Below are 27,945 nucleotides of genomic sequence, written 5' to 3'. Positions count from 1 at the left end.
AAGTGTGTGTGTGTGTGTGCAATACATGTGTGTGTTGTGATGCACACATATGTGGATGTGCTCGTGTGTGTGTCTGTTGAGTACTAGAGGTAGTGTGTCCACACAGTTCTGGAGGGGATTGGGAAACAGTACACGGCCGCTGGGCTGGGATTATACAGACAAACACACACACACATACAACACACATGGACACACACAACACAGCCTACCAACAACTACCACTAGAGGAGGCTAAAGTGTTAAAGGGGGTGTGTTAAACACCAGAATGTTGCCAGGTGGTGATACTCCCACTCCAGATGCTCTGGATGGTGCAGCTGTAAATGTTCATGAGCACCTTGAGGGGGAGCTTCAAGTCTCTCACGCGTCTGAGGTGGAAGAGACGCTGTCTGGCCTTCACAGTTCTGTGGATGTGAAGTGACCAGGACAGGTTCTGTGTGATGGTCACACCGAGGTATTTAAAACCAGTGGTGTATAAAGTACCCAAAAGCCATACTTGAGGAAAAGTAAAGATACCTTACTGGAATATTACTCCAGTAAAACTGAAAGTCATCTATTAGAATACTACTTGAGTAAAAGTCTTAAAGTAACTGATAATTACTGTACTTAAGTATCAAAATTAATTTTCTGATATTAAATGTACTTAAGTATTGAAAGTAAAAGTACAAGTAAATGCTGTTAATAAAAAAGCAAAGGGTCAGAATTTTGAGAATTATTAAGTTTATTCTTTTAAGTGCTGTGGCCACCATGACCAAAGACAAGGAATTATGTTGAAAATATTTATGTTTATGCTCAATATGATCAGCCTACTGAACATCAACGTTGCAGCTTAGTCTTAATTTTCCCTAAATGTGTTTCCTGAGGTTGGATTCGGGAGTTTTTGAATGCCAATATTTCAGTAGCTTTTCGGTAAGCATAAGAGGCACTTCATCCGGTCCGAAGAATGTTTCACTCCAACATAAGAAAACATTTCTCACAAATATGGCTGCGAGTGTTGGTCTTCGTCACCACCGTTGTTTGTTGCGAGAGAAGCAAGTGCTTCAATTTCTGCTTGCATCATGAAATCAGTTAGCCTGGTCCTAACCAGAATCTCGTACATTTCATTTGTACAGAGAGTCTGGCGTCGCTCCATTGACAAGCGTTGACTTCCTTGTAGGCGGGTACTCTGTTGAAGTTTAAAACTATTGGATCTGCCCAGAGTCACTCTGATCTGCCATAACCAACCGCTAGCGTTCGCCTTAGCCAGGTGCGGTGTTACTACAGGGGACTACAGGCTTGGTGTAACTGTCGTTACTACAGGTGTGGTGTTACTGTCGTCACTACAGGCGTCTTGTTACTACAGGCTTGGTGTTACTGTTGTTACTACAGGTCTGGTGTTACTGTCGTTCTACAGGTCTGGTTTTACTGTTGTTACTACAGGTCTGGTGTTACTACAGGTTACTACAGGTCTGGTGTTACTACAGGTTAAGGTCTGGTGTCACTACAGGTTTCTACAGGTCTGGTGTTACTGTCGTTACTACAGGTCTGGTGTTCCCGTCGTCACTACAGGCGTTGTGTAACAGGCTTGGTGTTACTGTTGTTACTAAAGGTGTGGTGTTACTGTTGTCACTACAGGTGTTTTATTACTTCAGGTTACTACAGGCTTGGTGTTATTACAGGTTACTAGAAGTGTGGTGTTACTACAGGTTACTACAGGTCTGGTGTTACTACAGGTTACTACAGGCGTGGTGTTACTACAGGTTACTACAGGTCTGGTGTTACTACGCGTAGTAACACCAGCGCTGCAGAGAGACTCTCTTGCATTCCCTACCCCCTTCCAACAGACACCTGAGGATTGCTGTCTCTGTCTGGGACCTGATCAAGGCTGTGTCCATGGCAATACAATCTGCGAACTGAGAACTGTCTGATTGTGGCCTAGGCGATGGTGACAACCCAGGCCTACTCATACGCTAACTTTCACATATAACCGATATGCACGCACCCCCCCACCCCCATCCAACGCCTTCGCCTGCTTCGTTCCCCCAGTGTGACAGGCGGGTCTGTGACCAGCGCCTATCATGGCTGCAGGACCAGATGGCTGCTTGTTGCGCTGGCTTACCTCCATCCCCGTTGCAAGTCATGAATTTCTGTAATGTTGTAAAATGTATGTGCCTATGTGCTGAGGTGTTTTTTCCTGTTCCCACACTGTACTCCTCTAGGAGCACAGTCTGGGGGTTGCCTTTTTTTCTCCTCTCTCTCTTCAAGTTATGCTGAAATTTCTCCCTCAACCTTGTCTGTCTACCCCATTGTCATGTTTGTGTATTAGAAACTGCAAGTGGCAGCTCGGATCTAAGACGGATTTGAGAGACCGCAGATAGAGTGCGGCTAGTTTGTTATATGTTTTAGATCAACACTTGTATTATTGTTTTTGTTGATTTTATGTAAAGCACTTTGAGCAGCAATTCTTGTATGAAAAGTGCTATATAAATAAAGTCTTACTTACTTACTTACTTACTACAGGTTACTACAGGTCTGGTTTTACTACAGGTTACTACAGGTCTGGGATTACTACAGGTTAAGGTCTGGTGTTACTACAGGTTACTACAGGCGTGTTTTCACTACAGGTTTCTACAGGTCTGGTGTTACTGTCGTTACTACAGGTCTGGTGTTACTGTCGTTACTACAGGTCTGGTGTTACTGTTGTTACTACAGGTGTGGTGTTACTACAGGGGACTACAGTCTTGGTGTTACTGTCCTCACTACAGGCGTTGTGTAACAGGCTTGGTGTTACAGTGCGTGTCCACTGCAGCGACGCGATGCGAGCGACAACATGTTTTCCATTCATTTTCTATGGAGCCAGGCGAATCGCTTGCGTGGTGCATTGTGGGTAGCGACGCGACGCGACAGAGTTGAGATTTTCTCAACTTTATGCAAATGAGGAGCGATTTTCGCTAGCGATGGCCAATCGGAGTGTTTTCTTGTTTCTCGTAACGTAGCAACCATGGTAAACATTTCTAGCTTTATAGGTTTCAAGGTGGAGGAGAAACTAATCGTTTGTGTGGCTGCTTACCCAGTCCTGTACGATACATAGCTGTATTTGTACAGAGATGTTAATAATAAAAAAACGATGCATGGCGCAAGGTTGCCGAAGTTGTTGGTGCTTGTACTTTCTAATTCAGTCTAGTGACATTACGTAACTTCGTACTGTAGTAACTAGCTAGCTAGCTACTGTAGCCCGGCTGGAACTCACTATCGTATCGACAGATTAGCAGAGACTGAGGAATATAGTAAAACGTTTTTTACACGTCAACGTGTATGTCTATTAAGCAGTTTTGTATTTTGTATACAAGTTGTATTTTGATCGATGTTGCAACTACGTAACCCCAAGTCTGCACACTTGGCCATGAGAACTACAACAGTGATTTTAGAGAACTACATTCTACATTCATCTGTTTGAAACGCCCTTGAGCATGGTGAACTGTGGGAAGGCGAGCGATGGCAAGCGATTCGCGTCGCTGCAGTGGACACGCACTGTTACTGTTGTTACTAAAGGTGTGGTGTTACTGTTGTTACTACAGGTGTTTTATTACTTCAGGTTACTACATGCTTGGTGTTATTACAGGTTACTAGGGTTACTACAGGTCTGGTGTTACTGTCGTCACTACAGGCGTTGTGTAACAGGCTTGGTGTTACTACAGGTTACTATAGGTGTGGTGTTACTACAGGTTACTACAGGTCTGGTGTTACTACAGGTTACTACAGGCATGGTGTCACTACAGGTTTCTACAGGTCTGGTGTTACTGTCGTTACTACAGGTCTGGTGTTACTGTTATTACTACAGGTGTGGTGTTACTACCGGTTAGTATAGGTTACTACAGGTGTGGTGTCACTACAGGTTTTTACAGGTCTGCTGTTACTACAGGTTAGTAAAGGTGTGGTGTTACTACAGGTTAGTACAGGTTGTGGGAGACAAGTGTAAGACATCTAGTGGCAAAAGACACATTAGAAAGTTACACTTTTATTTAGAAAAATATATAAAAACAACACAATGACACATTGTATACATTCATGAATCTACATAAAATTACGAACTCATTTAAATACATTTGATTCATTTCCATATATTATAATTTCATTTAATATCTTTGTAAACATTTTGTGTACATCTTAACAAATACGGATTTTTAAAAGTCTGTCAGTTTATTTGTCTGTATTGACATTAATCAATAAAACTATTTCACTGTAATGACATTCGGAATTACAATAAGATTTCAATAAACATTTTCATTTGTTTATATTTACACCAGACAGTACAAAACAAGAAACAAGAGAATCGTCCAATACAAAACACCTGTCTGACCGTTTAATCCTTCTGTCACAACTGGGATTTGAACTAATAATTCCAATCTAATTGCTCAGAGTGATACAAAAGACCTTTGCCTTGCAAAAGTATTCAAAGAAATCACCTTTCAGTCTTCATTCTACTTTTACAAAATGAAGACCCACTCTGACAAAGTTAAAACATATTGCGTAGTTAAAAATCTTTGCAAATCCATTGAGATTAAAATAGAGACATATCTCATGTATGCAAGCATTCACCTGTTTGATTACATCTACAATAAATACAATTTGTTTTGTACTAAGAAAATAGTTTGAAAGAGTGGATACTTTTGCAAGGCACTGTTTTCCAGCCTCCTAAAGTAAGTCATATCTCACTGACCCTGAAAGCACAAACACACGCTCTGCATCATATCTTGTGATGTGGCACTGGAATGAGGTTGTATAAGAGTAGGGACCAAGACCACTCATCTGTGCCCTTTTTCATATCTCAAAGACCTGACACCGACAGTCCACACACACACACACACACACCCACACACACACAAACACAAAATCACCATTATCACAGACAAAGCTCTTACCAAACGATCACAATTCTCAATATAACTAAAGCTTTGACTCACACACTCATATGTACAAAACCACGACCCTGCACACGCATGTGTGAGATCATATTAAATAACATGCTGGTTGAGAAGAGTATCACACTATTTCTCTCACACACTTAGACAGACACACACGCGTGGTGCACTTATACACTATCCGTGTTTAAATGTGCATCACTGCCAACACACGGCAACATTGTCTCCAGACGCACAACCTCAACAGGCTTCCTGGCTACAGGCCCGGACCTACTTATGACAAAGCTTTTGGACAGTCTGGGGGTTTGGTTGTCACGGGAACCCTGGTGTAGGAAGGAGGGGCTAGATGTGGAGGTGACAATGATGGAGGGGGTCCTTTTACAACCCTTCAAATTGTCCATTGTGACGTCACTCAACTGTAAAAGAAAAAGAAGATGTTTATGTTAGTCCAGGCTTTAGCAACACTACTATCTATTTCGATAACTGTGTTTCTTATATACTAGTGTAATAATTGGACCAATACGCTGTTCCTATTGGTCCAGAAGACGTTCTCAAAAGTTAATAATACCGTTTATATACCTCCCGAATGTTCGCAGAGGTAAATAAACGGTTTTATGGACCTAGCAACAAGCGGTTGCCTTGGAGATGTAGCCATTGACCTTAACAACGTAGCATCTGCTTGGCAACAAAGTAGCCTAAGTTGCCTAAAAAAAACTAAAACAACCAAATATGGTTTCTGCACAGGTCCGCAAACGCCCTGCAATCGCTTCGCGTTTTAAAAAAGCATCTGAAGCAGACAGAAGACGAATTGATGTTGTTGATATGTTGCCTTGGAGGTGTAGTGACGTCACCAGTGCAAGTGCAGCTGATTGCTCTGACAACATGGCGTCTGCTCCAGATTCGACCTGTTTGATTTGGGATCTTCCCACGTATTGTTGTAGTATATAAGAAACCAAATGTTTGCGTGTGTCCAATTTAAGCAGTGTGTCAGAGCCGGGACTCGAACTCCGGTCTATGTTATGAGAGTTGGACTCACAATCCTTGAGCCACTGGAGGATGGTAAACCCATCAGTAAGACGCACTTAGGAGAATTTGAGATGCAGAATACGTTTTAATAGGAGGTCTAGCAATAATCCACAGCTGGAGCAAAGAACAGCAAAAAGTAGTTCTCAAAAATAAAACCAGTCCAAAAGGGCATTCCACAAAAGTATTCCAGAAATTCAAAAAATCTTTAAACAAACAACTCCAGAGGAGAAAACCCACAAAATAATAGTGATGTTACGCTCGATACAGTGCTCAGGAAGCGGTATCGACCTTTCGAAACAATTGGTACTGTGTCGAGCGTGGCTTCAAATGGGCAAAAACCATGTGATCACCTGTCGAAGTGTCGAAGTGACGTCCGAAGTTTCAGACGTCACACGAGCATCTGAGACAAACTGCGTTTTATTCAAACGCTTAAAAAGACATCAGAAATCACTAATATTCGTAGGTTATAGAGAGGAGACATTGGCCTATTTACGGACGTTATAGAATACATTCATTGACAGAGCCAGAGATACAGATAGATTGCCAGAGCTAGATAGACAGAGATAGATACACATGAGAGATGTGAGAGAGTAGGTGTACAGAAGCACAGACGTCACTCGATTCCTTAGATCTCTCGATACAGTCGCCATACTGAACAGCAGATGTCCCTATGGAGAAGATGTATCGAACGCTTTGAAAAAGCAATACTTTTTTGACACAATTGTTTCAAATAGCTTGTTGCTTCGGAAAGCTTCGTTTCCCCCATCACTAAACACCAAGCAAGGAAGCTATGAGACAGAGTCACTTAAATATACACAGCTGAACGAGACCCAGGTGAACAAGACCCAGGTGAACGAGACCCAGGTGAACCTAATAACATTAATTACAAGCTGGGTAAGCCGGGCATGAGGACCTCTAGAGGCCAAAACACAACAAGACAAGCAATATACTGACACAGTGTAAGAGCCTGTAGTACTTACCACCAACCCACCCCCACCCCCCCAATTTGATGATTTGATTTATTAGTAGTAATATGTATCAGTATTAATACTGTATTAGGAGTAACATATATTAGTAGTAACTTGTATTAGTAGTAATATGTAATACTGTATATATTAGGAGTAGAAAAAGGTAAGACTCTGATCATCATGTGTGTTTTGTTCACAAGTAGAGTTTCGTTTGTACTCTGTCCTTGAAGTGCTCTCTTGTTTATCCAGCCCATTCTCTGTTCTACCTTTTGCTCCTTTTTGATGCTTCTATTTTAATAAATCAAAACTCAAAAACACAGTCTTAGATTATATGTTTTATGTCTAGTCTGATGACCACTTGTGTGCTGAAATTCTGCTACCATGGAAATACTGCTACCATGGAAATACTGTAACAACTAGGCACTTCTGATACTTGATCTGCTGCTGTACTTTCTAAATGTACTATTTGTATGTGACTTTGGATAAAAGAGTCAGCAAAATGTTCCAGAATGTTCCAGATGTAAACAGGAGCTGTGTAGGTGCAGCTGAACAGATGTGTGGTGTGTGCTGCTGGAGCAGGCTGCTTACTGTGGCTGGGAGGTCATCAGTTAAGCTGGTCTCTGAGACATCCCCCGACTCTGTTATGGCCTAGAAACACACGCACGCACACACACACACACACACACACACACACACACACACACACACGCACGCACGCACGCACGCACGCACGCACGCACGCACACACACACACACACACACACACACACACACCCACACACACACACACACACACATATATACACACCCACACAGTCAGTTAAAACACTACACTGATGGTAGTGATGAATCCTGTAGATAAGGTACTCCAACTACAAGATTACTGGATATGGACCCAATGGGCCTCAATGGTCCTATGTGAGATTGATGATATGCAACACGCATAGAGAGGGTTCCAGTGCTGAACACTCACAGTGATCTGCTGCAGGTGACAGATAGAGGGGTCGGAAGGCTCCTGGGAGGCAGCTCTCTGGAAGACCCCGGAATCATGACCTTTTAACCTCAAGTTCTGGGACTTGGAGGGGCGGGCCTGGGTGACATCACTGGACATTTGATGAACTTCTGTCCGAGCGGAGAGGTCTGCCTCTGTGTCTGTTACACCCTGAGAGACCCCTCACACACACACGCACACACATTAACACACACATAAAAGCACATACACACATACACACACACACACATTAACACACATACACCACGCACACACAGAAACACACATAAACCACACACTCAGACACACACACACACACACACACACACACACACACACACACACACAGAGACACTCACAGACACATACACATATACACAAACACAAACACAGACACAAACGCAGAATTGAGCGATGTTGGTCAGCAGAATGGAGGGACAGAGACAAGGAGAAGGAGTGTTTCAGTCAGAGGGACAGAGACAAGTAGAAGGAGTGTTTCAGTAAGACGGACAGAGACAAGTAGAAGGAGTGTTTCAGTCAGAGGGACAGAGACAAGGAGAAGGAGTGTTTCAGTCAGAGGGACAGAGACAAGTAGAAGGAGTGTTTCTGTAAGAGGGACAGAGACAAGTAGAAGGAGTGTTTCAGTAAGATGGACAGAGACAAGGAGAAGGAGTGTTTCAGTAAGATGGACAGAGACAAGGAGAAGGAGTGTTTCAGTAAGAGGGACAGATGCCAAGAGAAGGAGTGTTTTACGCACTGTTTCACTGTCGGACTGCGAGGAAAGGCGAGGCTTGGGGGGGCGGTAGTACTCTGACGATTGGCTGGTGATGGTTGATTGTCGGGTGGACTGGAAGCTGCTGCTGCTGAAGCGGTCCCTCCTAGGAACACACAGCAACACCCCCAGGTAGGGGACATACCTACTGATGGCTGCCCTGGGGGGAGGGAGAGGTAAAGAGAGAGAGACACAAAGACACAAGCAAACAGGAGAGAACGACAGATGAGAGATAGATGATAGAGAGGGAAAGAGAGAGAGAATGAGAGAGAGAGAGCATGAATCCTATTGAACGAGGTGGAGATGCTGTGGTACCATCTGTCTCTGGTATCGATCTGTACTGTCCACCGGCAGAGTGACTGTTTAAGCCGCCTCTGGGCACTGTTTGTCATTGAGTGTTTGGAGCGTTGCTTATTGATGGGCCTCTTTGAGCTTGCTCACATGTACAGTCTGTGTGGTGGCGTGTGTGTGAGCACTGGTGTAGAACACAACCTTGTTGTGTTAACCACAGTTATGAGGACCAATGAGATGACTAATATCACAGCATGCCCAACATAAACGTGCCCTAGCAAAAATCACAAATGCTAAATCTCTAACTATGTACAGTTTAAGTGGAGAATGGACAATTGTAGAGTAGGTGCTGTTTTATGAAAAACGTATCTGTTATTCAAGAATGCCTGGTGTACCTGGTTTCTAGATTTTAAAGGCTGGTGGGACCGTTACTGAAAGTGTTTCTTGATTTGGGATGTCTTCTAGCTGACTTCCATGCAGGGCTGTGAAGATGGCTGCTCTGGACACACCCCTAGATCATAGCACGTTTTCCTTTTTGTAGACCATGCACTTCTACACTTCAACCTGTTTAGCAGCACCGGTCTACAGAGGTGAGGTTTGCTCGTGTACAGGACTGTGTGTGTGTGTGTGTGTGTGTACCTGTATTTAGGGTGTGTGATTGCGTAGATGATGGGGTTGTGAATAGCTGAGGCTTTGGCTATCACAGCAGGAACAGAGTTCATGTAAGGAGTCAGCATGTCAGCGTACCTGTGAAGATGGCAGAGTTAGAACAGATCACATGGGAGGGGGGAGGGGGGGGAGTGGGGAGGGGGGAGGGGGGGAGGAGGGAGGCAGGCCCAGCCACTCACCCAGAGAACGCAGTGAGAGCCACACAGGAGTAGGGGGCCCAGGAGATGACGTAGAGCAGGATGACAATGAGGGCGATGCGAGCCATCTTCCACTCACTGTTCATCTTGTTTATCCTCTTCACCGAGTCCCGACTGTTCAACCCATTAATCTTCCCAACCGCTCTGGAACACACACACACACACGCATACACACACACACATATAAACACACACACATAGATACGTACACGCACACACACATACACACACGCATACACACACATATAAACACACACACATAGATACGTACACGCACACACACATACACACACGCATACACACACATAAACTCATACATACACACACCCGCACACACACAACACACAAACAGTCTCACAAGCATGCACACATTGACTTGTCAGTTGTGGCAGAAGATCAATGTATGAGTTTCACCGAAAGCCTAAATCGACATTCAGTCAAATCAGCATTGTATAGCATCTGTCTAATCCATCCATCCAATTTCCATCTAATTGAAAATTATTCATCCGCAAGTGTTTGTGTGCGTGTGTGCATAGTATATGTGTGTGTGGTTTGCATTTTTTATTGTACCATATGGGATGGGGATCGATACCCTGTTCTGTAAGGACCCGGTTCCAAATGTCTCGAGAGACAAGTCATGTAATTTATAAATCAAATCACTAGTGCACAAACATACATCGATTGTCTAATAAAATGACTAAATTCAATTGAATGGCCTGTCAACCGCCTTTAAACTAAAAGAAGAATAATTTAATTGGCTCACGCCCTACTTCGCTTCATTTCTAATTTTTTTGCTAGCTACGATGGCTGAACGTACTAAGCGGTCAAAGGCGTGGCTACATTTTAATAAAGCCAAAGATAAGGACGAAGCAACGTGTAATATATGTTCGAAGATCATTTCTTGTAAGGGGGGGAACACTAATGCAATGAATAAGCACCTCAACGTGCTTACTATAAACTATTTTACTTGCATATGCCCCTAATATTTGATGCGTGCGCAAACTGGATTTTTTTTTTACGAGCACAGTCAGTGTGTGAGTAAAGACTAGCCACCCCCGCCCCGCTGCTGATCATTCAAAACATAGTCACTGGGAGCATGGCTCTGTGGGCTGCTTAAGCATCTTGATGAACAATAACAGAGACAGAACAAAATAGGGATGAGATAAGGAAGGTTTGGGTTTGGTTAGCTGGTCATTTAGCTATATCAGGTGCCTTTTGTTGAAACGTGTTAAACTTTTCATAGAGTCTTGAACATTGACGGCTTGTCAATGTCACTTTTTGTCAACCAACCAATCACAGTCATTTATACTAGTTACTCATCCAGGTTGTGGATAGTACATATGTAGTGGACAATTGTAGATTTAGCCAGAGCCAGGATACAGGATGTGCTCCTTTTATCCAGCCTCGTCCTGAGAGCAACACGTTTCCCTTGTTCTATTTGACATCTGTTTTACTTAAGTTATTGTTATAAATGTTGTTCAGTAATCTTGTTTACATAAAGTGTTGTGTGGGTGCTGCTATATGTTCGAAAATGGTATTGATAAAAATTAACGATCCCCATCCCTAACCATATGTGTGTGTGTATGTTGGCACTCATGTGTTTGCAGTGTGTTTGTGTGTAAAAGTGTCTGTGTGTGTTTGCTGTATGTGTTTGGTTGTATGTGTGTGTGTTTGCATTATGTGTGTGGTTGTGTGCGTGTGTGTGTGAGAGTGTTTGCTGTATGTGTGTGTGTTCTCACTTGGTGGTGCGTCGGATGGCCCTGAAGATGCAGCAGTAGCAGAGGATGATGATGAAGAGGGGGATGAAGAAGACGAAGGTGAACAGCAGCATGGTGTAGGAGCGCACCAGGGGGGTGAAGGTCATGTAATCCCAAGAACAGGAGGTCAGCAAGCCCTCTGGAACATACGCACCTGCACCAGGTCCCACACACACACATGCACACACACGCACAGAGGCACATGTACACATAGACACGTACACACACACACGCCCACACACATGCATACACACACACACATAGGCACACGTACACACATACAAACAGGACGTACGCATTCATACACACACACACACATAGGCACACATACAAACAGCATACACAAATACATACACACTTTCAGTACACATCTGAGAAAATAAATACATTACAGTTTTTCTCGATCGATTTGACATATTTCTCCAAACTCAGGTAACTGCTCTCAAAACAGTTGACAGCAAATTAAACACACTCTTATGTTGGCAAAATACAGCTCTGGAAAAAAATAAGAGACCACTGCACCTTTTTGTTTCCTTTTAAACCCTTCTGTTCCTCACTCAAAATGTTCCTTTTCAACGTTTATGAAAAGAAAAGAAAAAGGTGCAGTGGTCTCTTAATGTTTTCCAGAGCTGTTGTTCAATCTTCACTGCACAATGAAGCGCTGCATTTTATTCTAGGAATGTATTCATTACATATAAGTAAAAATAAATACTAACATAAAAACTACAAGTGTGTTCTTTGTTGATTTGAAAACAAATTCAGCTGTAGATACACAAATAAATGAATGAAAATACATGTTTTTAAATTAAGTTCTTTATGTAATGAGGTTTTGTTGTATAACAACCCGTTTTCCTCCCCCAATATAAGAATTACGTAAATAAACACATAAGTAAATAAATGTACTGCAATCATGGAATCAATCAATGAACTGTCCTTGAATGACATGGTCATAAGGGTGGCTCTCCTTTCATTTGAAACACGTCTATACTCTATCCTTCTCCCTCTCCTCCCTCCTCTTACACCCCTCCCTCTCTGTCCGTGTCTTCTTTTCTTCTCCTGTTCCTGCCATGACACCATTGCTACTATCTACTCCTCCCTCTTCTCCTCTTCCTACATCCTCAACTCTTCTTCCTCCTTCTCCTCTTCTTATACCTTCTACTCCTCTCCGGTCATCTCTTTCTACCTCTTCAACTGTTCCTCTCCTTCCCTCTTGCTCCCTCTTCCTCCTCTACCCTGACAACCACTTCTCACTCTTACAGCTCTTCCCTTTCCCCTTCTCATTCTTCTTCTTCTTTGTGGATTTTCTTTCCCCCTTTTATAGTTTTTGCGATTACTATCAGACCATTGTGTGTAAACAGTTAGGACATGTGCGTTTTTTGTGTTGTGTGTATTACTAACTCATCAGATATACATTAATATCAATCAATCAAACCATACCATGTGCAACTGAGAATTTAACGGATAACTGAGTTTGTTTATTTTGTATGTAAAATGTTTTTATTTTGTGTGTGTGATTTTTGCAAGACCAATAGAAAGAACTGCCATGGTATTTTCCTGATACATAAAAGTTTTGGTTAACTGTATGAACTACCGTGAAAACATTTGAGCAATGATGCATGTGATTTGTAATTTGTATGAAATGAAAGAACATTTACAATCTGTTTAGGACAATTTCAAAGTGTTCAGATCATCATGTTAACTGTTTTGAGAGCAGTAGGAGAAATGTGTCAAGTCGATTGGAAAAAACTGTATTATATTCACATTTTACTGTAAAGGATGAATGTAAAGTTTGTGTGTGTGAGTGAGTGTGTATGTATGCGTGTGTGTGAGAGAGAGCGTGTGTACCCACTCCAACCAAAGAAGGGAGGCAGGCTCCAGCCGGTGGAGTAGAGCCAGGCAGCAGCCAGGATGATGAGAGCCCTGCGGCGAGACATGACCCCCATGGAGGCCAGCGGCCGGGTGATCACCACGTACCGGTCCACAGCAATCACCATCAGCGTGATCATACTGCAGATCCCAAACAAGGCACCGCAGAACGCATACAATTCACAGCCTGGGAAGGGACATGTGGGAGACGTTGGGTGTGGGTTGGGTGAGGGTTTATTGAAGGTGATGGTTGGGTGAGGGTTGGGTGAGGGTTTATTGAAGGTGATGGTTGGGTGAGGGTTTATTGAAGGTGAGGGTTGGGTGAGGGTTTATTGAAGGTGAGGATTGGGTGAGGGTTGGGTGAGGGTTTATTGAAGGTGAGGGTTGAGTGAGGGTTTATTGAAGGTGAGGGTTGGGTGAGGGTTGGGTGAGGGTTTATTGAAGGTGAGGGTTGAGTGAGGGTTTATTGAAGGTGAGGGTTGGGTGAGGGTTGGGTGAGGGTTTATTGAAGGTGAGGGTTGAGTGAGGGTTGGGTGAGGGTTTATTGAAGGTGAGGGTTGAGTGAGGGTTTATTGAAGGTGAGGGTTGGGTGAAGGTTTATTGAAGGTGAGGGTTGGGTGAGGGTTGGGTGAGGGTTTATTGAAGGTGAGGGTTGAGTGAGGGTTGGGTGAGGGTTTATTGAAGGTGAGGGTTGGGTGAGGGTTTATTGAAGGTGAGGGTTGGGTGACGGTTGGGTGAGGGTTTATTGAAGGTGAGTGTTGGGTGAGGGTTTATTGAAGGGTTAGGGTTGGGTGAGGGTTTATTGAAGGTGAAGGTTGGGTGAGGGTTTATTGAAGGTGAGGGTTGGGTGAGGGTTTATTGGTGAGGGTTGGGTGAGGGAGAGGGTTTATTGAAGGTGAGGGTTGGGTGAGGGTTTATTTAAGGTGAGGGTTGGGTGAGGGTTTATTGAAGGTGAGGGTTGGGTGAGGGTTTATTGAAGGTGAGGGTTGGGTGAGGGTTAGAAAAAAAAACAGAAGGAGAGAGAAGGCCAGACGAAAAGAGGGATGCGGGGTTAGAGTAAAGATAAGGGAGAGGGAAAGTGAGAGGGAGGAGAAAGAGAGGGTAATCGAGATGGAGAGGGAGAAAGAGAGAGTGAAAGATAGAGAGAAGAAAATAAGTAATTTGGGGATTAGGATCATGGATTATTCATTTTAACAAACCCGACCACTTGATCCACTCCTGCAGAGTCACCACATGCCCCCCCATCTGGTCATCGTCAGGGTTATTATCAGGGTCATCATCAGGGTCATCATCAGGGTTATTATCAGGGTTATTGGGTTACATGGGTCTCTCTTTGTTTTCCTTGCAGAAAAATCCTCCCTCCATCATATCCATAATGTACAACCCTAATTTCTAAAAAGTTGGGACGTTGTGTAAAATAAAATAAAAAAACAGAATACAATGATTTGCAAATCTCACAAACCCATATGCTATTCACAATAGAACGTAGAAAACATATCAAATGTTTTAACTGATTAAATGTACAATTCTAAGGAAAAAATGATGTAATTGTGTTTACCACTGTGTAGCAGCCCCTCTTCTTTTAACAACAGTCTGTACCTGTCTGGGTACTGAGGAGACCAGTTGCTGGAGTTGTGGGAGAGGAATGTTGTCCCTGTTGTGTCTGATACAGTATTCTTGCTGGTCAACGGTGCTGGGTCTTTGTCATATTTTATGTTTCATGATCCACCAAATGTTTTTAACTGGTGAAAGTTCTGGACTGCAGGCAGGCTAGTTCAGCACCCGGACTCTTTTACTACGAAGCCATGCTGTTGTAACAGATACAGGATGTGGGTTTAGCATTGTCTTGCTGGAATATGCAAGGCCTTCCCTGAAAAAAACGTTGTCTGGATGGAAGCAAATGTTGCTCTAAAACCTGTATATACCTTTCAGCATTGATGGTGCTTTTCCAGATGTGCAAACTGACCATTCTATAGGCACTAATGCACCCTCATACCATCAGAGATGCAGGCTTCTGAACTGAGCGCTGATAGCAAGCCGGATGGTCCCTCTCTCTTTAGTCACTTTAGTCTTTGTCACAGAACAGTTTTGCCACTTTGCCTCAGTCCATTTTAAATTAGTTTTGGCCCAGAGAAAATGGCAGTGTTTCTGGATCATGTTCACATGTGCGTTCTTCTTTGCATGATAGAGCTTTAACCTGTGTTTGTGGATGGAACGGCAAACTGTGTTCACAGACAATGAGTTCTGGAGGTGTTTCTGAGTGCATACAATGATTTCCATTACAGAATCATGCCTTTTTTTCATGCAGTGCCTGAAGAACACAGGAATGCAGTATTTATTTTCCCCTTGTCCCTTACACAGAGATCTCTTAAAATTCTCAGATTTATTTTGTTATATTATGTACTGTAGATGATGAGATATTCAAAGTCTTCACAATTTTACATTAAGGAATATTATTCCGAAATGGTTCAACAATATGTAGATGCAGGTTTTCGCCGATTGGTGAACCTCTGCTCATTTTTACTTCAAATTCCAAATTACCTTATTTTGTCTTTAAAATTGTAAATTTCCTAAGTTTAAACATTGTCTACAATTATCGATTGTGAATGACACATGAGTGTTTGAGATTTGCAAATCATTGCATTCCGTATATTTTCATTTTACACAGCGTCCCAACTTTTGGGGAATTGGGGTTGTATGAGAAGAGCTTAAACATGCTAACATGAACACACACAAGATCAGACAGAGTGTAATACAAAACATAACATACAACTATAGGGACAGACTAATAAATATAACCCACACACTTATTCTTCTCCCCCACCCTGCGTTGTCAGGTATGTCATTACAGTAATTATGTTTGATCATAAAGAGGACAATAAATATCAGCCAGTAAAATGCAGAGAACATGTGTGTGTGAGTTTGTGTGTGTGAGAGAGCCTGGGAACTGGGTTAAAACGGGGAACAGTAAGCGCTTCCAAGAATCACTGATCAATGAACCTGATTATAATGTTACTTGAGGGCCAAAACACAGTGGTTGGTAAACGATGCACTAACAAACACTACCATTATCAGAGAGTGAAGGGGCTTGGGGAGAGGGTAATGAGAGAGAGAGGGGGGGGGGGGGGGAGAGAGGGAGAGACAGAGAGAGAGAGACAGAGAGATAGAGGGAAGGAGAGACAGAGAGAGAGAGAGACAGAGACAGAGAGGGAGAGAGACAGAGAGATACAGAGACAGGTAGTGGGAAGGAGAGACAGAGAGAGAGAGAGACACACACAGAGAGACAGAGAAAGAGGGAGGGAGAGGGAGAGAGAGACAGAGAGTCTCTGAAGTCACATGAAAGATCCACAGTCCAGTGCAGAGGGACAACCAGGTCATCTCCACCAGGCCCAGGCAGCAGCAGGGCTGTGTGCTACGCTCACGAGCACTGGAGCACACCAGGGTTTCATTAGAAAAGCACTGAGCCGGAATGGGGGGGGGAATGCCCACATGTTCGTCCATACCACTCCACTGGACAGAGGCTGTGCGTGTGTGTGAGGGTGTATGATATCCAGTGCATGATCAAGACAATGATAAAAACCTGCCTCTAACAATGTTCTTGTTGGTAATGTTGCTAAAGTTTCAGATGGTGTTAGGACCCAGGAATTAGGTGTTGGTGTCAGATGTGTCTCTGCATGTTTACATCTATCACCGTGTGTGTGTGTGTGTGTGTTTGTGTGTGTGTGTGTGTGTGTGTGTGAGTGTGTGTGTGTGTGTGTGATTCAGTTACCTTTCTCCCCAAAGATCCATCTTTTGTGCATACTGGTGGTAAAGAAGATAGGTGTCTGGGTCACACACATGAGGAAGTCCGTCACTGCCAGGTTGATGATGAACATGTTGGCAGGAGTACGCAGACTCTTGCTCCTAAACACAGACAGACACGGACACACCATCCATGGAGGTAATGTCTGGGTTATAACAGTACTATAGGAAGGGCAATATCTGGGTTATGACACCACTATATAAAGGTTTATATTAGTGCTGTCAAACGATTAAAATATTTAATCGCGATTAATCGCATTAATGTCATAGTTAACTCGCGACTCGCTATTCTAAATGTCCATTGATTTCTTTTTGTCCCATTATTTTTATATATTTTCTTATCAACATGGAAAAGTGGATCGGATTGCTTAGTGCAAATGTTTTTTTTTTTAATTGAAAACAACATTGCAATCGCCTGGCTTTGACGAGGGGGCGGAGAATTCGCATCAGCTGTGTGCTTTACTGCTTGGCCATCAAGTGGTATTTCAGACTGGACGTGCTGCGATGATAGCTCAGTTCACAACGACAAAACACACAGATCACACAAAGTGATCTGTGTGTAGGGCTAACCCTAACCCTTGTCAATGGAACCATATGGCAACTTTTTTAAAGTAAATGTTCCATTCAGAATTTTGTTGGCATCCATTTCGGCATCTCGCGCTCGCTATCCACTCAAAACGTAACGTTAGCCTACTACTCTTTAGCTGGCTCGCAAGCCCAAACAAGTGCGTGTGGCGTGGCGTGCCTGTTTGTTTCCGGTCTAGCTAGATCCGGTGTGGTGTTGTAGTTTTTCTAACTTCAGTAGTTGCTGCAACAGCATGTGAAAAAAACGACAAAGTTTGCTTGGCCAAAAATAACGTTAATCGCGCGATAAAAAAATTGACGCTGTTAAAATGGGTTTGCATTAACGCCGTTAATAACGCATTAAACTGACAGCATTAGTTTATATATGCATATTATTATACCATGGCCTAGGTGAATACTCAATTCTGATTGGCTGGGGTTGTGTATGTTTGTCAACCACCGCATGGCTAGAGCTTCATCACACATCACAATTCAATATGACTGCCCATCCACATGGATTATCAGTACAATTCACTGCATATCCACATTATATTGTCTTGCTGTTAGTTACCTAGCCAGCAATTCATCCATAAAGAAAGCCCTTGAAGCAAGGGAAACAATCAGATTTAAAGTGCTATGCCAGCATTGCCACTCAACACTGCTCATATGGTACTTTAGTATCTGCACTGCAATGGCGATACGAAGATGATCATCTGCTAAGTGACCATGTGCCTATATAACGTGAATAAGCTTTAAATGTATTCTTCGGCAAAACTGGCTGGCATAACTAGTTAGCTGGAAATTACTTTTGCAGCTTAAAATGTTTACAAGTTTGTAAATGAATATAGCTAGAGGTCTTTACAACTTTCCAGTTGAGACCTTTAGTTCCTACAGTCTGACTTTACTAGCACCTCGTATCTATGGGTCGTCTATCCACTGGAAGAAAAAATTGTGGATACTTTCCCTTAAAAGTTCAGTTACTGATCATTATTTGTCATGCCTAGCAACCAGATAACAAATAAAGTGACAATTTTTCTTGGCAGAGTTTAATTAAACAAATACAAATTGAATGGCACTTTACATCTTTGGCAAGTGGCCATGATATAAGTGGGATAAGACAATTTGAGGTTTGCTGTTGTTGAAAAATAATGCACTTTACAGGTAACTAGACCCTGCATCTTGCATACCTCAGAGTGTATTATCCCTTAAATAACACCTTTATGGATTAATATTTGTGTTGTAACACCACTATGTGAATGCTAATAACTTGGTTGTAACACCTTTATGAAGGCTGGTGCCATTGTTATAACATCCTCATGGAGGCCCGTCCTGTGATGTCAAATGTCTGCAGCCTCCTACCTGCAGAAAGCATACATGACCAGGAAGTTTCCCAGCATGCCTGTGATGCCCACCGCCAGGATGACTGAACCAATGGTGTAGTGAGCGTGGTCAGGAACATCCACCGTGGGGAAGACACGTCTGGTCACCATGGAAACCTAGCACAACGTGAAAGAGTAGGGAAGGGGGTTAAGTGTGATGCTAGCAAGATTTTGGTGGATTTGGGCTCAAAAGTGGTGAAGGATGGTCAAACATGCTCAAAGCGATTCAATGGAAAATGAAGCACCCATGCACATGTGCAGAGAGCACATGGGGATCGGGATTGATCTCAGCACTTTTTGTCACCCACAAGAAGATGAAGGCAATGAACTGAAATATTCTACCCATCAATGACGGTTCTAACTAAAAATAGCAACAGTTTAGAGTTTAGAGTTGTCTGATTCATAGACTTATATCCCTCCCTTTTTTTGAAAGACCACATTTATCCAATAGCATTGCAAGGCAAGACAATAGGACCCATTGTTTATGTAAATGTGTTTTTTTTTCGAGAGCTAAAGGTGATGTTGTAATTTTAAACAGGGTCTTACAGGGACTGTAGACACAGTGAGCCTGCTCTTTAAAGATGGCGTCCCCATTCATTTCTATGGAAAGTGCTCAGTGGCGCAGTGAGGGAAGCGAGAGCGCGAAATGGACCGCGCCATCTTTCCAGTTCCGGCTCGTCCGGTCTTGCGCAGAACAGTGGCTCGCCTTGCTCCGAGCTCCATACTTTGGGACAACCTGTCGCGAGCGTGTGAGCTAAGGCATTGCAGTAGAGTCAGAAAACTTGCAGAATGGGGTAAGCCTGATTAAGTATCAGATAGGCTACATGATAGCCTGGGTGCCAGCCGAACTTAGCCCCACCCACAAAATCTTTTGGTCGGGAAGTTGGGTCTGGGGTCGCTCGGTTGGGGAAAAACTATGCCCGAACAAGAGCTGTTCGGACCAATAAAATTGTCAAGGCGGGCTTTATACGATGATGGACAGATGATCAACAGTAACGTAATCAACCACGTCACCAAAGAGCGCTTGGTTTGAATTTGTTTTCAACAAAGAACATACTACGTTGCTCTGATTGGTTGTAGGTCTATCCAATTGAGCGAAGAGGCATTTTTTTTCCGGGTTCGGTTGAAACACGCCCCATACTCACAGCCCAACGGAGCGGTATCAGACTCATATTCTGACTAGAATTATGATTATGACAACGTCAGGCTAGTCTGGAGTCGCTCGGTTCGGGAAAAACTATGCCCGAACAAGAGCTGTTCGTACCAATAAAATTGTCAGGGCGGGCTTTATACAATGATGGACAGATGATCAACAGTAACGTAATCAACCACGTCACCAAAGAGCGCTTGGGTTGAATTTGTTTTCAACAAACATGGCTGCCGCTGGAGAGCTGAAATGTGTAGATTTTGCCATCGAGTCTGTTTTAGAAGACACATCGACAGCGCATTAATTTTGAAAGAGGAACAGAGAAACGCGATCAAGGCATTTGTCAATCGAAAATATGTTTTTGCCGTCCTTCCTACGGGATTCGTCACATACTACGTTGCTCTGATTGGTTGTAGGTCTATCCAATTGAGCGAAGAGGCATTTTTTGTCCGGGTTCGGTTGAAACACGCCCCATACTCAAAGCCCAACGGAGCGGTATCAGACTCATATTCTGACTAGAATTATGAGTATGACAACGTCAGGCTAGCTACATGATGCAAACTCAATCAAAATCAATGCTATCATTGTATAGTATTCCATTTACTTGGTTTTTAGTAATATAAGCCTATTCTAGATGGAACATACGTTCCATATATACGACTCACTCACAACATATACATTGTTATTTTTGCTTCGTGTTTTTAGTATGACTGCTTAAGTATTGTATCGGATTAAAGAAACTGTAAACTTGAAAATCTGGCTTCTTCGTTGTTCTAGCTCGGCAAAGAAAGCTAAGTTAAATGAGCTATATATATAATGACAGACATCCCAAGTCTCCCGGAAGTTCCGGGAGTGTCCCGCATTTCAATAGCGGCTCCCGGACGCCCGCAAATGCTATACGATCTCCCGGAATTCGGGGACTTTGTATTTAGAGCGAGCGCGAGATTGTGAAATGGTCATTTATGGTCGAAACAGGTGCATATCGCGCGTCCTGATTGCGTCCCTGGGATGTCTGTAATGATGATGAGTGTTGCTTTACTATTACTAGCTTACAGTTATTGTTAATGCCATCATTGTGGTGTTAACTGACATAACTTTGCATAACCATAACAATATTATGGTTATCAGACATGATTTATTCATCTTCGTCCTTGCTCCAGAAGAACATGTCAACAATCTGTAATGATGCTTTAACATGCCGCAATATCAGTAATTATATTAGACTATAATTACGTTTGTCATGCCATGAACATAATAACATTCATTACAAAATTGGAATAACGGAATAAACTCTATAAACAAACGTCATGTATGTGTGCAACCATTTGTAAAACTGGCTACAGCAGAGTAGATTATGAAGCCCTTTCTCCCCACATACTCACTCACTGGGCAAGTTGCTTGAAAGCTTTCCTCTGTCATTCCCAATCTTAGGTACTAACTCATAGTAAAGCCGGAACTCACCCATTTCCTTCCTTTTAATCCCTGTGTGTGTGTGTGTGTGTGTGTGTGTGTGTGTGTGTGTGTGTCTGTCTGTGTCTGTGTCTGTCTGTGTGTGTGTGTGTGTGTGTGTGTGTGTGAGGTTCGAGAATATAAAAATTTTTTTTGAGGGAGATAGTTTTGGATAAGTTGACTGGAGTTAATAGAATAAAACCGACCGGACGAGTCGGGCACCTAATTGGAAATCCAATACCACCAACATCCACTGGGGCCGTTGCCACAAGCCGAGGAGCGAGGGGTGGGGATAGACGAGTAGACCAGCATCAGTTTACCAGAAGAAGAGCAACAGGATAAAAGGTTTTCCTGCTCCTCCTCCAGACTCCACACTGTCCTCCTCCTCCAGACTCCTCACTGTCCTCCTCCTCCAGACTCCACACTGTCCTCCTCCTGTCCTCCTCCTCCAGACTCCACACTGTCCTCCTCCTCCAGACTCCACACTGTCCTCCTCCTCCAGACTCCACACTGTCCTCCTCCTCCAGACTCCACACTGTCCTCCTCCAGACTCCACACTGTCCTCCTCCTCCAGACTCCACACTGTCCTCCTCCAGACTCCACACTGTCCTCCTCCTCCAGACTCCACACTGTCCTCCTCCTCCAGACTCCACACTGTCCTCCTCCAGACTCCACACTGTCCTCCTCCTCCAGACTCCACACTGTCCTCTTCCTCCTCCAGACTCCACACTGTCCTCCTCCTCCAGACTCCACACTGTCCTCTTCCTCCTCCAGACTCCACACTGTCCTCCTCCAGGCTCCACACTGTCCTCTTCCTCCTCCAGACTCCACACTGTCCTCCTCCTCCTCCAGACTCCACACTGTCCTCCTCCAGGCTCCACACTGTCCTCCTCCTCCTCCAGACTCCACACTGTCCTGCTCCTCCTCCAGACTCCACACTGTCCTCCTCCTCCAGACTCCACACTGTCCTCCTCCTCCAGACTCCACACTGTCCTCCTCCTCCAGGCTCCACACTGTCCTGCTCCTCCTCCAGACTCCACACTGTCCTCCTCCAGACTCCACCCTGTCCTGCTCCTCCTCCAGACTCCACACTGTCCTCCTCCTCCAGACTCCACACTGTCCTCCTTCAGGGTCAGGGGTGACATGCGTGACATTCCTGGTTCCTCATCCTTCTCAGAACTGAACAGGGTTTTCGTGTGTAAGAGTGGATCACACTGACCTGTATCCTTTATTTAGTTGTATCTCTCGCTGTCTCTCTCTTTATCTCCATCTCTTTACCTCCCTCCCTGTCCCTTTCGCTCTCTCTTTCTCTCCCCCCTTCTCTCTTTATCTCTCTCCATATTTCCTTTTCTCTTGTCTCTCCTGATTTCTTATTTCTACCTCAAAAGTTGACGCACACTCAGTCCCCATGTCTGCATGAGCAAACCTAGCTCACAAACACCCCCACATACTCACTCACTGGGCAAGTTGCTTGAAAGCTTTCCTCTGTCATTCCCAATCTTAGGTACTAACTCATAGTAAAGCCGGAACTCACCCATTTCCTTTTAATCCCTGTGTGTGTGTGTGTGTGTGTGTGTGTGTGTGTCTGTCTGTGTCTGTGTCTGTGTCTGTGTCTGTGTCTGTGTCTGTGTCTGTGTGTGTGTGTGTGTGTGTGTAACCTTGTGATTGTCCCACAGCGGTCTCCTCTGTTCTGCTGTGGTTAACTTTGATATCAAGAACAAGAGTGAAGTATGCAAAGAGAGGAGACAGGTGATGGATGGAGTGAGTGTGTGAATGAGGGAGCAGAAAGAGAGTGATTGGGAGCCCAGAGACCTGGATGCCCAGTGGAACACTAGAGCCTGACCAGACAAGGGCTGGCCCCCTAATTAACATGCATATGAAGCCAGTAATACACACATGTACAGTATGTGTGTGTATAAGCATGTGTGTGAGTGTGTGTTGCACTACGAGGAACAAGGTCGGTCAGACGTCAGCAGAACATCAGTAAACATCCGAGTCCCTGTTGACAGCAGTTCAACTGATGTGTTCAATCCCAGTCAAGGTATAGCACCCTCCCCTGCCTCTCACCCCCTCATCTACCCCTCCCCCCTCCCATCCCATTGCCTTCCTCTCAACCCAATCTGTCTCTCTGGGCTTTCTCCACAGCTGTCTGCTTGCCTTTAAGGAGGCTGATCAATGGCAGTCACCGAGTGAGGTTGACACATCGCCGTGGTTTACACATCTAATAAGAGGACGGTGTGTCTGTGCGTACGCGTGTGTGTGTCTTTTTACACATGTGGGTGCACAAGCCTGCTGAACGTGAGGTGGCATGAGCGAACATGTGTGTGTGCGCTAGTCTTGGTCAGTGCGTAATATAAATGTAAATCGTTGAGAGAACATCACATCAGGAAGTGAAAACTGGAATGAAGCTGACAATGACGAGGTAAGTGGGGAGAAAGCAGGGAGGAGGAAATGGAGACAGGAAGAGGAGGAAGAAAGAGAAGGTAAGAAGGAGGAGGAGGGGGAGGAAGGGGGGTGGCCAGATTCAGGCTGGAGGAATAAAGCCCCCTAGCCGTCTAACTATCACCAGACAAACATGCACTGCCTCCCAGCTTCAGTTTATAGAACCAACAATATAGAATCAAACTCAACCAAGCACCACAGGTCCAGTCTGACATCACCCATCGCAGCCGCTCTGCCCCTCTCTGCCCCTCTCTGCCCCTCTCTGCCCCTCTCTGCTCCTCTCTGCCCCTCTCTGCTCCTCTCTGCTCCTCTCTGCACCTCTCCTCCCTATCCCTCCACATCCTGACTGGTACATCACACAGAACAAGCCAGCACCAGACACGCATAAATCCCTGCATCAGTCAACCAGCTGAGGTATCTGGCCTCTGGGAAACAGCAATTGCAGGCTCATCAGAGATAAACCCAAACAGCATTCCCTCTTCAGCCGTTTGCCTGATGGTGCAGAGTGGACACATGCCTCAGGGTTGAGGGAGACTGGAAACTTGAGAGGCTGTTCTTTTGGGCTTCGTAATGTGTCCAGTGCTTTGTGGAGACGAGAGATTGTACTTGGTGCTCCGTGCGCGAAACCAAACTGTAGTTTTCAGCTTCAGACTTGAGACCAGAGAACCACATCTTGCCCCAGTATGACAACACAGATGTTAGTCCTCTATTGTTCCACTCTAACCCTGACACTGGATACTGCTTTATTAGGGCAAGCCTGCGACAGCATGATGTTCCTTTAGTCACTGGTGTATCTCTATTAGAAGTACAAATTCTTATGGGAAGTAATGTGTTACGTTTATAAAGTCGAAGGTCTGAGGGGGCGTGCGAACACATTCTTTCTCACATACAAAATGCACGCCTATACATACGCACCCGCCGGTGCATGTGACTAGGTAATTAACGGTATCTATTCAAACCGCACGGGAATTGCCTTTTCCGGTAACAAGACACTTTAGTCTCGAAAGCCAGGAATAATAGACGCGAAATGAGACACGCTCGTCTCTATGTCAGGCTACTTCACAAGCTTGTAAGAGGTGCGCTCCAGGACGATTTGGGAATTCCCGCGTCTCGTGTTCATTCATGACCAGCGCTGAATGAGCCACGGAGATGTGTCACACAGCGGCAGTGCTGTGATCAACCATTGATCAACCGTTCATTAAAAAAAGTATTTATATGTATAAACCTTGAAAAAAATAGCTAATTTTCTACAACACATGCAGCACGAAAAGGTTCCTTTTTTTCGTATGGCAATAATACGAGTTTAGATCTGAGTTAGCAGTGGAGCAGTTATGCACGTTCTCTACACAAGGTTAGCAAAACATGCATGAAATGTTTCGTTACTTACGGAGGTGGTTTCAGGCGGCAGTTCCATCAGTCGGTGCACACTCACAGCGCTGATGTTCCAGGGCGCGCGCGTCTCCAGGGCTCCGGTCACAGCGGCAGGAGTCGGGTCCGGTGTAGGGATGCTCGTGCTGACAAGAGGGCGCAAGTCCATTTTCGATAATGCTTAATAAAATGTTCAAGGAAGAAAACCATATAGTTGAGAAACAAGGGGGATCAAAAGCTGCCAAATTTCAGCTTTAGTCCTCGAGCCTCTGCATCAGAACCCTGTCTGTCATTCACACACAAGCCTAGGCTACTGGCCCAGAGGGAATGCGAATTCTGCTCCCTCTCTCGCTTCCCCTCTCTCTCTCTCTCTCTCTCTCTCTCTCTCTCTCTCTCTCTCTCTCTCTCTCTCTCTCTCTCTCTCTCTCTCTCTCTCTCTCTCTCTCTCTCTCTCTCTCTCTCTCTCTCTCTCTCTCTCTCTCTCTCTCTCTCTCTCTCTCTCTCTTTAACTCTCTTCCTCACTTCCCTACGACAATGCATGTCAGTGTGGATGTGTGAATTGCGTGACCTCGAGGGGTTGAGAACTTATAGAAAAAACGGACAGTTTCTCTCTTTACGCCCTTTATTCTTTCTTTCTTGCCAGCCACTTTTATTCTTTGCCTCTTTCTCTGTCTATCTCCATCTGTTTCTCTGTTCACAGCTGCGAGTTTATAATCGTCACCACAAACACCTACAAAAATCAATGGAGTGATTTCAATGTCACCATTGTCCCAAACTCTCGCCTTTGTATGTTGTGTGTATGTGCTTCATGCATGTGCGTGTTCCTGTGTATATTTGTGCGTATGAATGTGTAATATGTTTCAAATATCAAAAGGATCTTAAACTCAAATAAGTCTAAATTTAGTCTAAGTCTAGACTAAATAAATAGTCACAACACTAACAGGTAAAAAGCAACACATGTAGAGGACTACATGTGCTATAAAACAGGGGTAGTCCTACTATGTCGGAAAAGTGCTATAATTTCTAAATGTTTTATTTGATCTATATGCAAGCATGCCCGCAATTAAAGCTAACCCACACAGTTAAGTTTCATTGTCACTAAGTCCTAAGAGTAAAGAGCCAGAATAACCAAAAATGTATCACTGTCCACGTCAGCTGCATCTGAGCTCGTTCAATACATCAGTGAGATCAGAGTGGATCTCAGCGATCACATCATACATTAAGACAAGTGAGATCTAGCAGCAACCACATACAGGGCGTTTCGCAAGCCACTTCTTCCAGGGCTGCAGCACCGAACCTTTTGAGTGTTGCCACATATGTCATTTTTTACAATACAGGGGCAAATCTAGGTTCCCACTTTTTGGGGGGCTAAGCCCCTAGATAAAACCTATTATTTTTCCTGTGACCCAGCAAAACTAGGGGGGTTTGGGGGCATGTTCCCCAGAATAACTTTTTGAAAAATTTCTTTTAAATAGTGTCCTCTAGTGGGTTTTAGGAAGAGAAATTAACACATTTAGATGTAAAATATGAAAGAAAAAGAAAAAAGGTTATTTTTATTTTTAGGGAGTCAGGTGGCTGAGTGGTTAGGGAATCGGGCTAGTAATCTGAAGGTTGTCAGTTTGATTCCTGGCCGTGTCAAATGACGTTGTGTCCTTGGGCAAGGCACTTCACCCTACTTGCCTCGGTGGGAATGTCCCTGTACTTAATGTAAGTCGCTCTGGATAAAAGCGTCTACTAAATGTAAATGTATTTATTATTATTATTATTTATTATTATTTCGGGGGGGGGGGCCTCCAGCCCCCTAAAATAGGGCTAGATACGCCCATGTTTCAATATATATATACAAATATAAATAAACTGTGTGTGATGTGTGAGTTTTTGTAACATGCTGTAACAGTCTGTCAGAATAAATGAAGTGTCTCTAGCATGTCAGTGAACGTCTCGAGCTCTAACTAACTCTGTCTGGAGGGGGGTGGGACTGATGGTCCCCGCTGAGTGACAGTCAGTGACAATGGGAAGAGAGTCATCGGGAAGAGACTAGAGGATAAATAGCACAACATAGGCAAAAGCAACTGGGAATTTTTAGGGGATTTTTCCAAAAGAGGAGTAAAGATAAGAATCTAGCTTATAAAGAAACTTTTGAAATTGCCTGTTGATTTATGATATAGCCTAATCGGATTTGGCACTCTGTTATTTTATTAGCCTACATAAAGATTAAAAAACTGTATTTTGCACTTTTTGAATGGGAAATATTTTGCCCGCACACTGTGCACGCTCACATTCTAGGATTCAAGGTCGAATGTTAGGTTTGCTGTTATCCGATCAAAAATGTCTGGCAATGCCCCTGGCCACACATGCCC

The 27,945-nt window shown here is 44.0% G+C and overlaps 1 protein-coding gene across 1 annotated transcript; it reads right to left on the bottom strand.

The window, feature by feature from the left end:
- Positions 1-253: 253 nt before the first annotated feature.
- Positions 254-25,754, bottom strand: opn4b (opsin 4b). Its single transcript, XM_067245103.1, has 10 exons — positions 25,605-25,754; positions 19,160-19,296; positions 17,205-17,338; positions 13,419-13,622; positions 11,552-11,723; positions 9,795-9,956; positions 9,586-9,693; positions 8,637-8,815; positions 7,866-8,065; positions 254-430 (listed from the first exon to the last, which is right to left on the bottom strand). The coding sequence occupies exons 1-10, from the start codon at positions 25,752-25,754 to the stop codon at positions 254-256; spliced, it is 1,623 nt and encodes a 540-aa protein (XP_067101204.1).
- Positions 25,755-27,945: the final 2,191 nt, after the last annotated feature.

This window comes from Osmerus mordax, chromosome 10 (assembly GCF_038355195.1).
Source record: "Osmerus mordax isolate fOsmMor3 chromosome 10, fOsmMor3.pri, whole genome shotgun sequence".
Classification (NCBI taxonomy): Eukaryota; Metazoa; Chordata; class Actinopteri; order Osmeriformes; family Osmeridae; genus Osmerus; species Osmerus mordax.
Note: the sequence above shows the minus strand (reverse complement) of the source record. Positions and strands in the feature narration are given on the sequence as shown.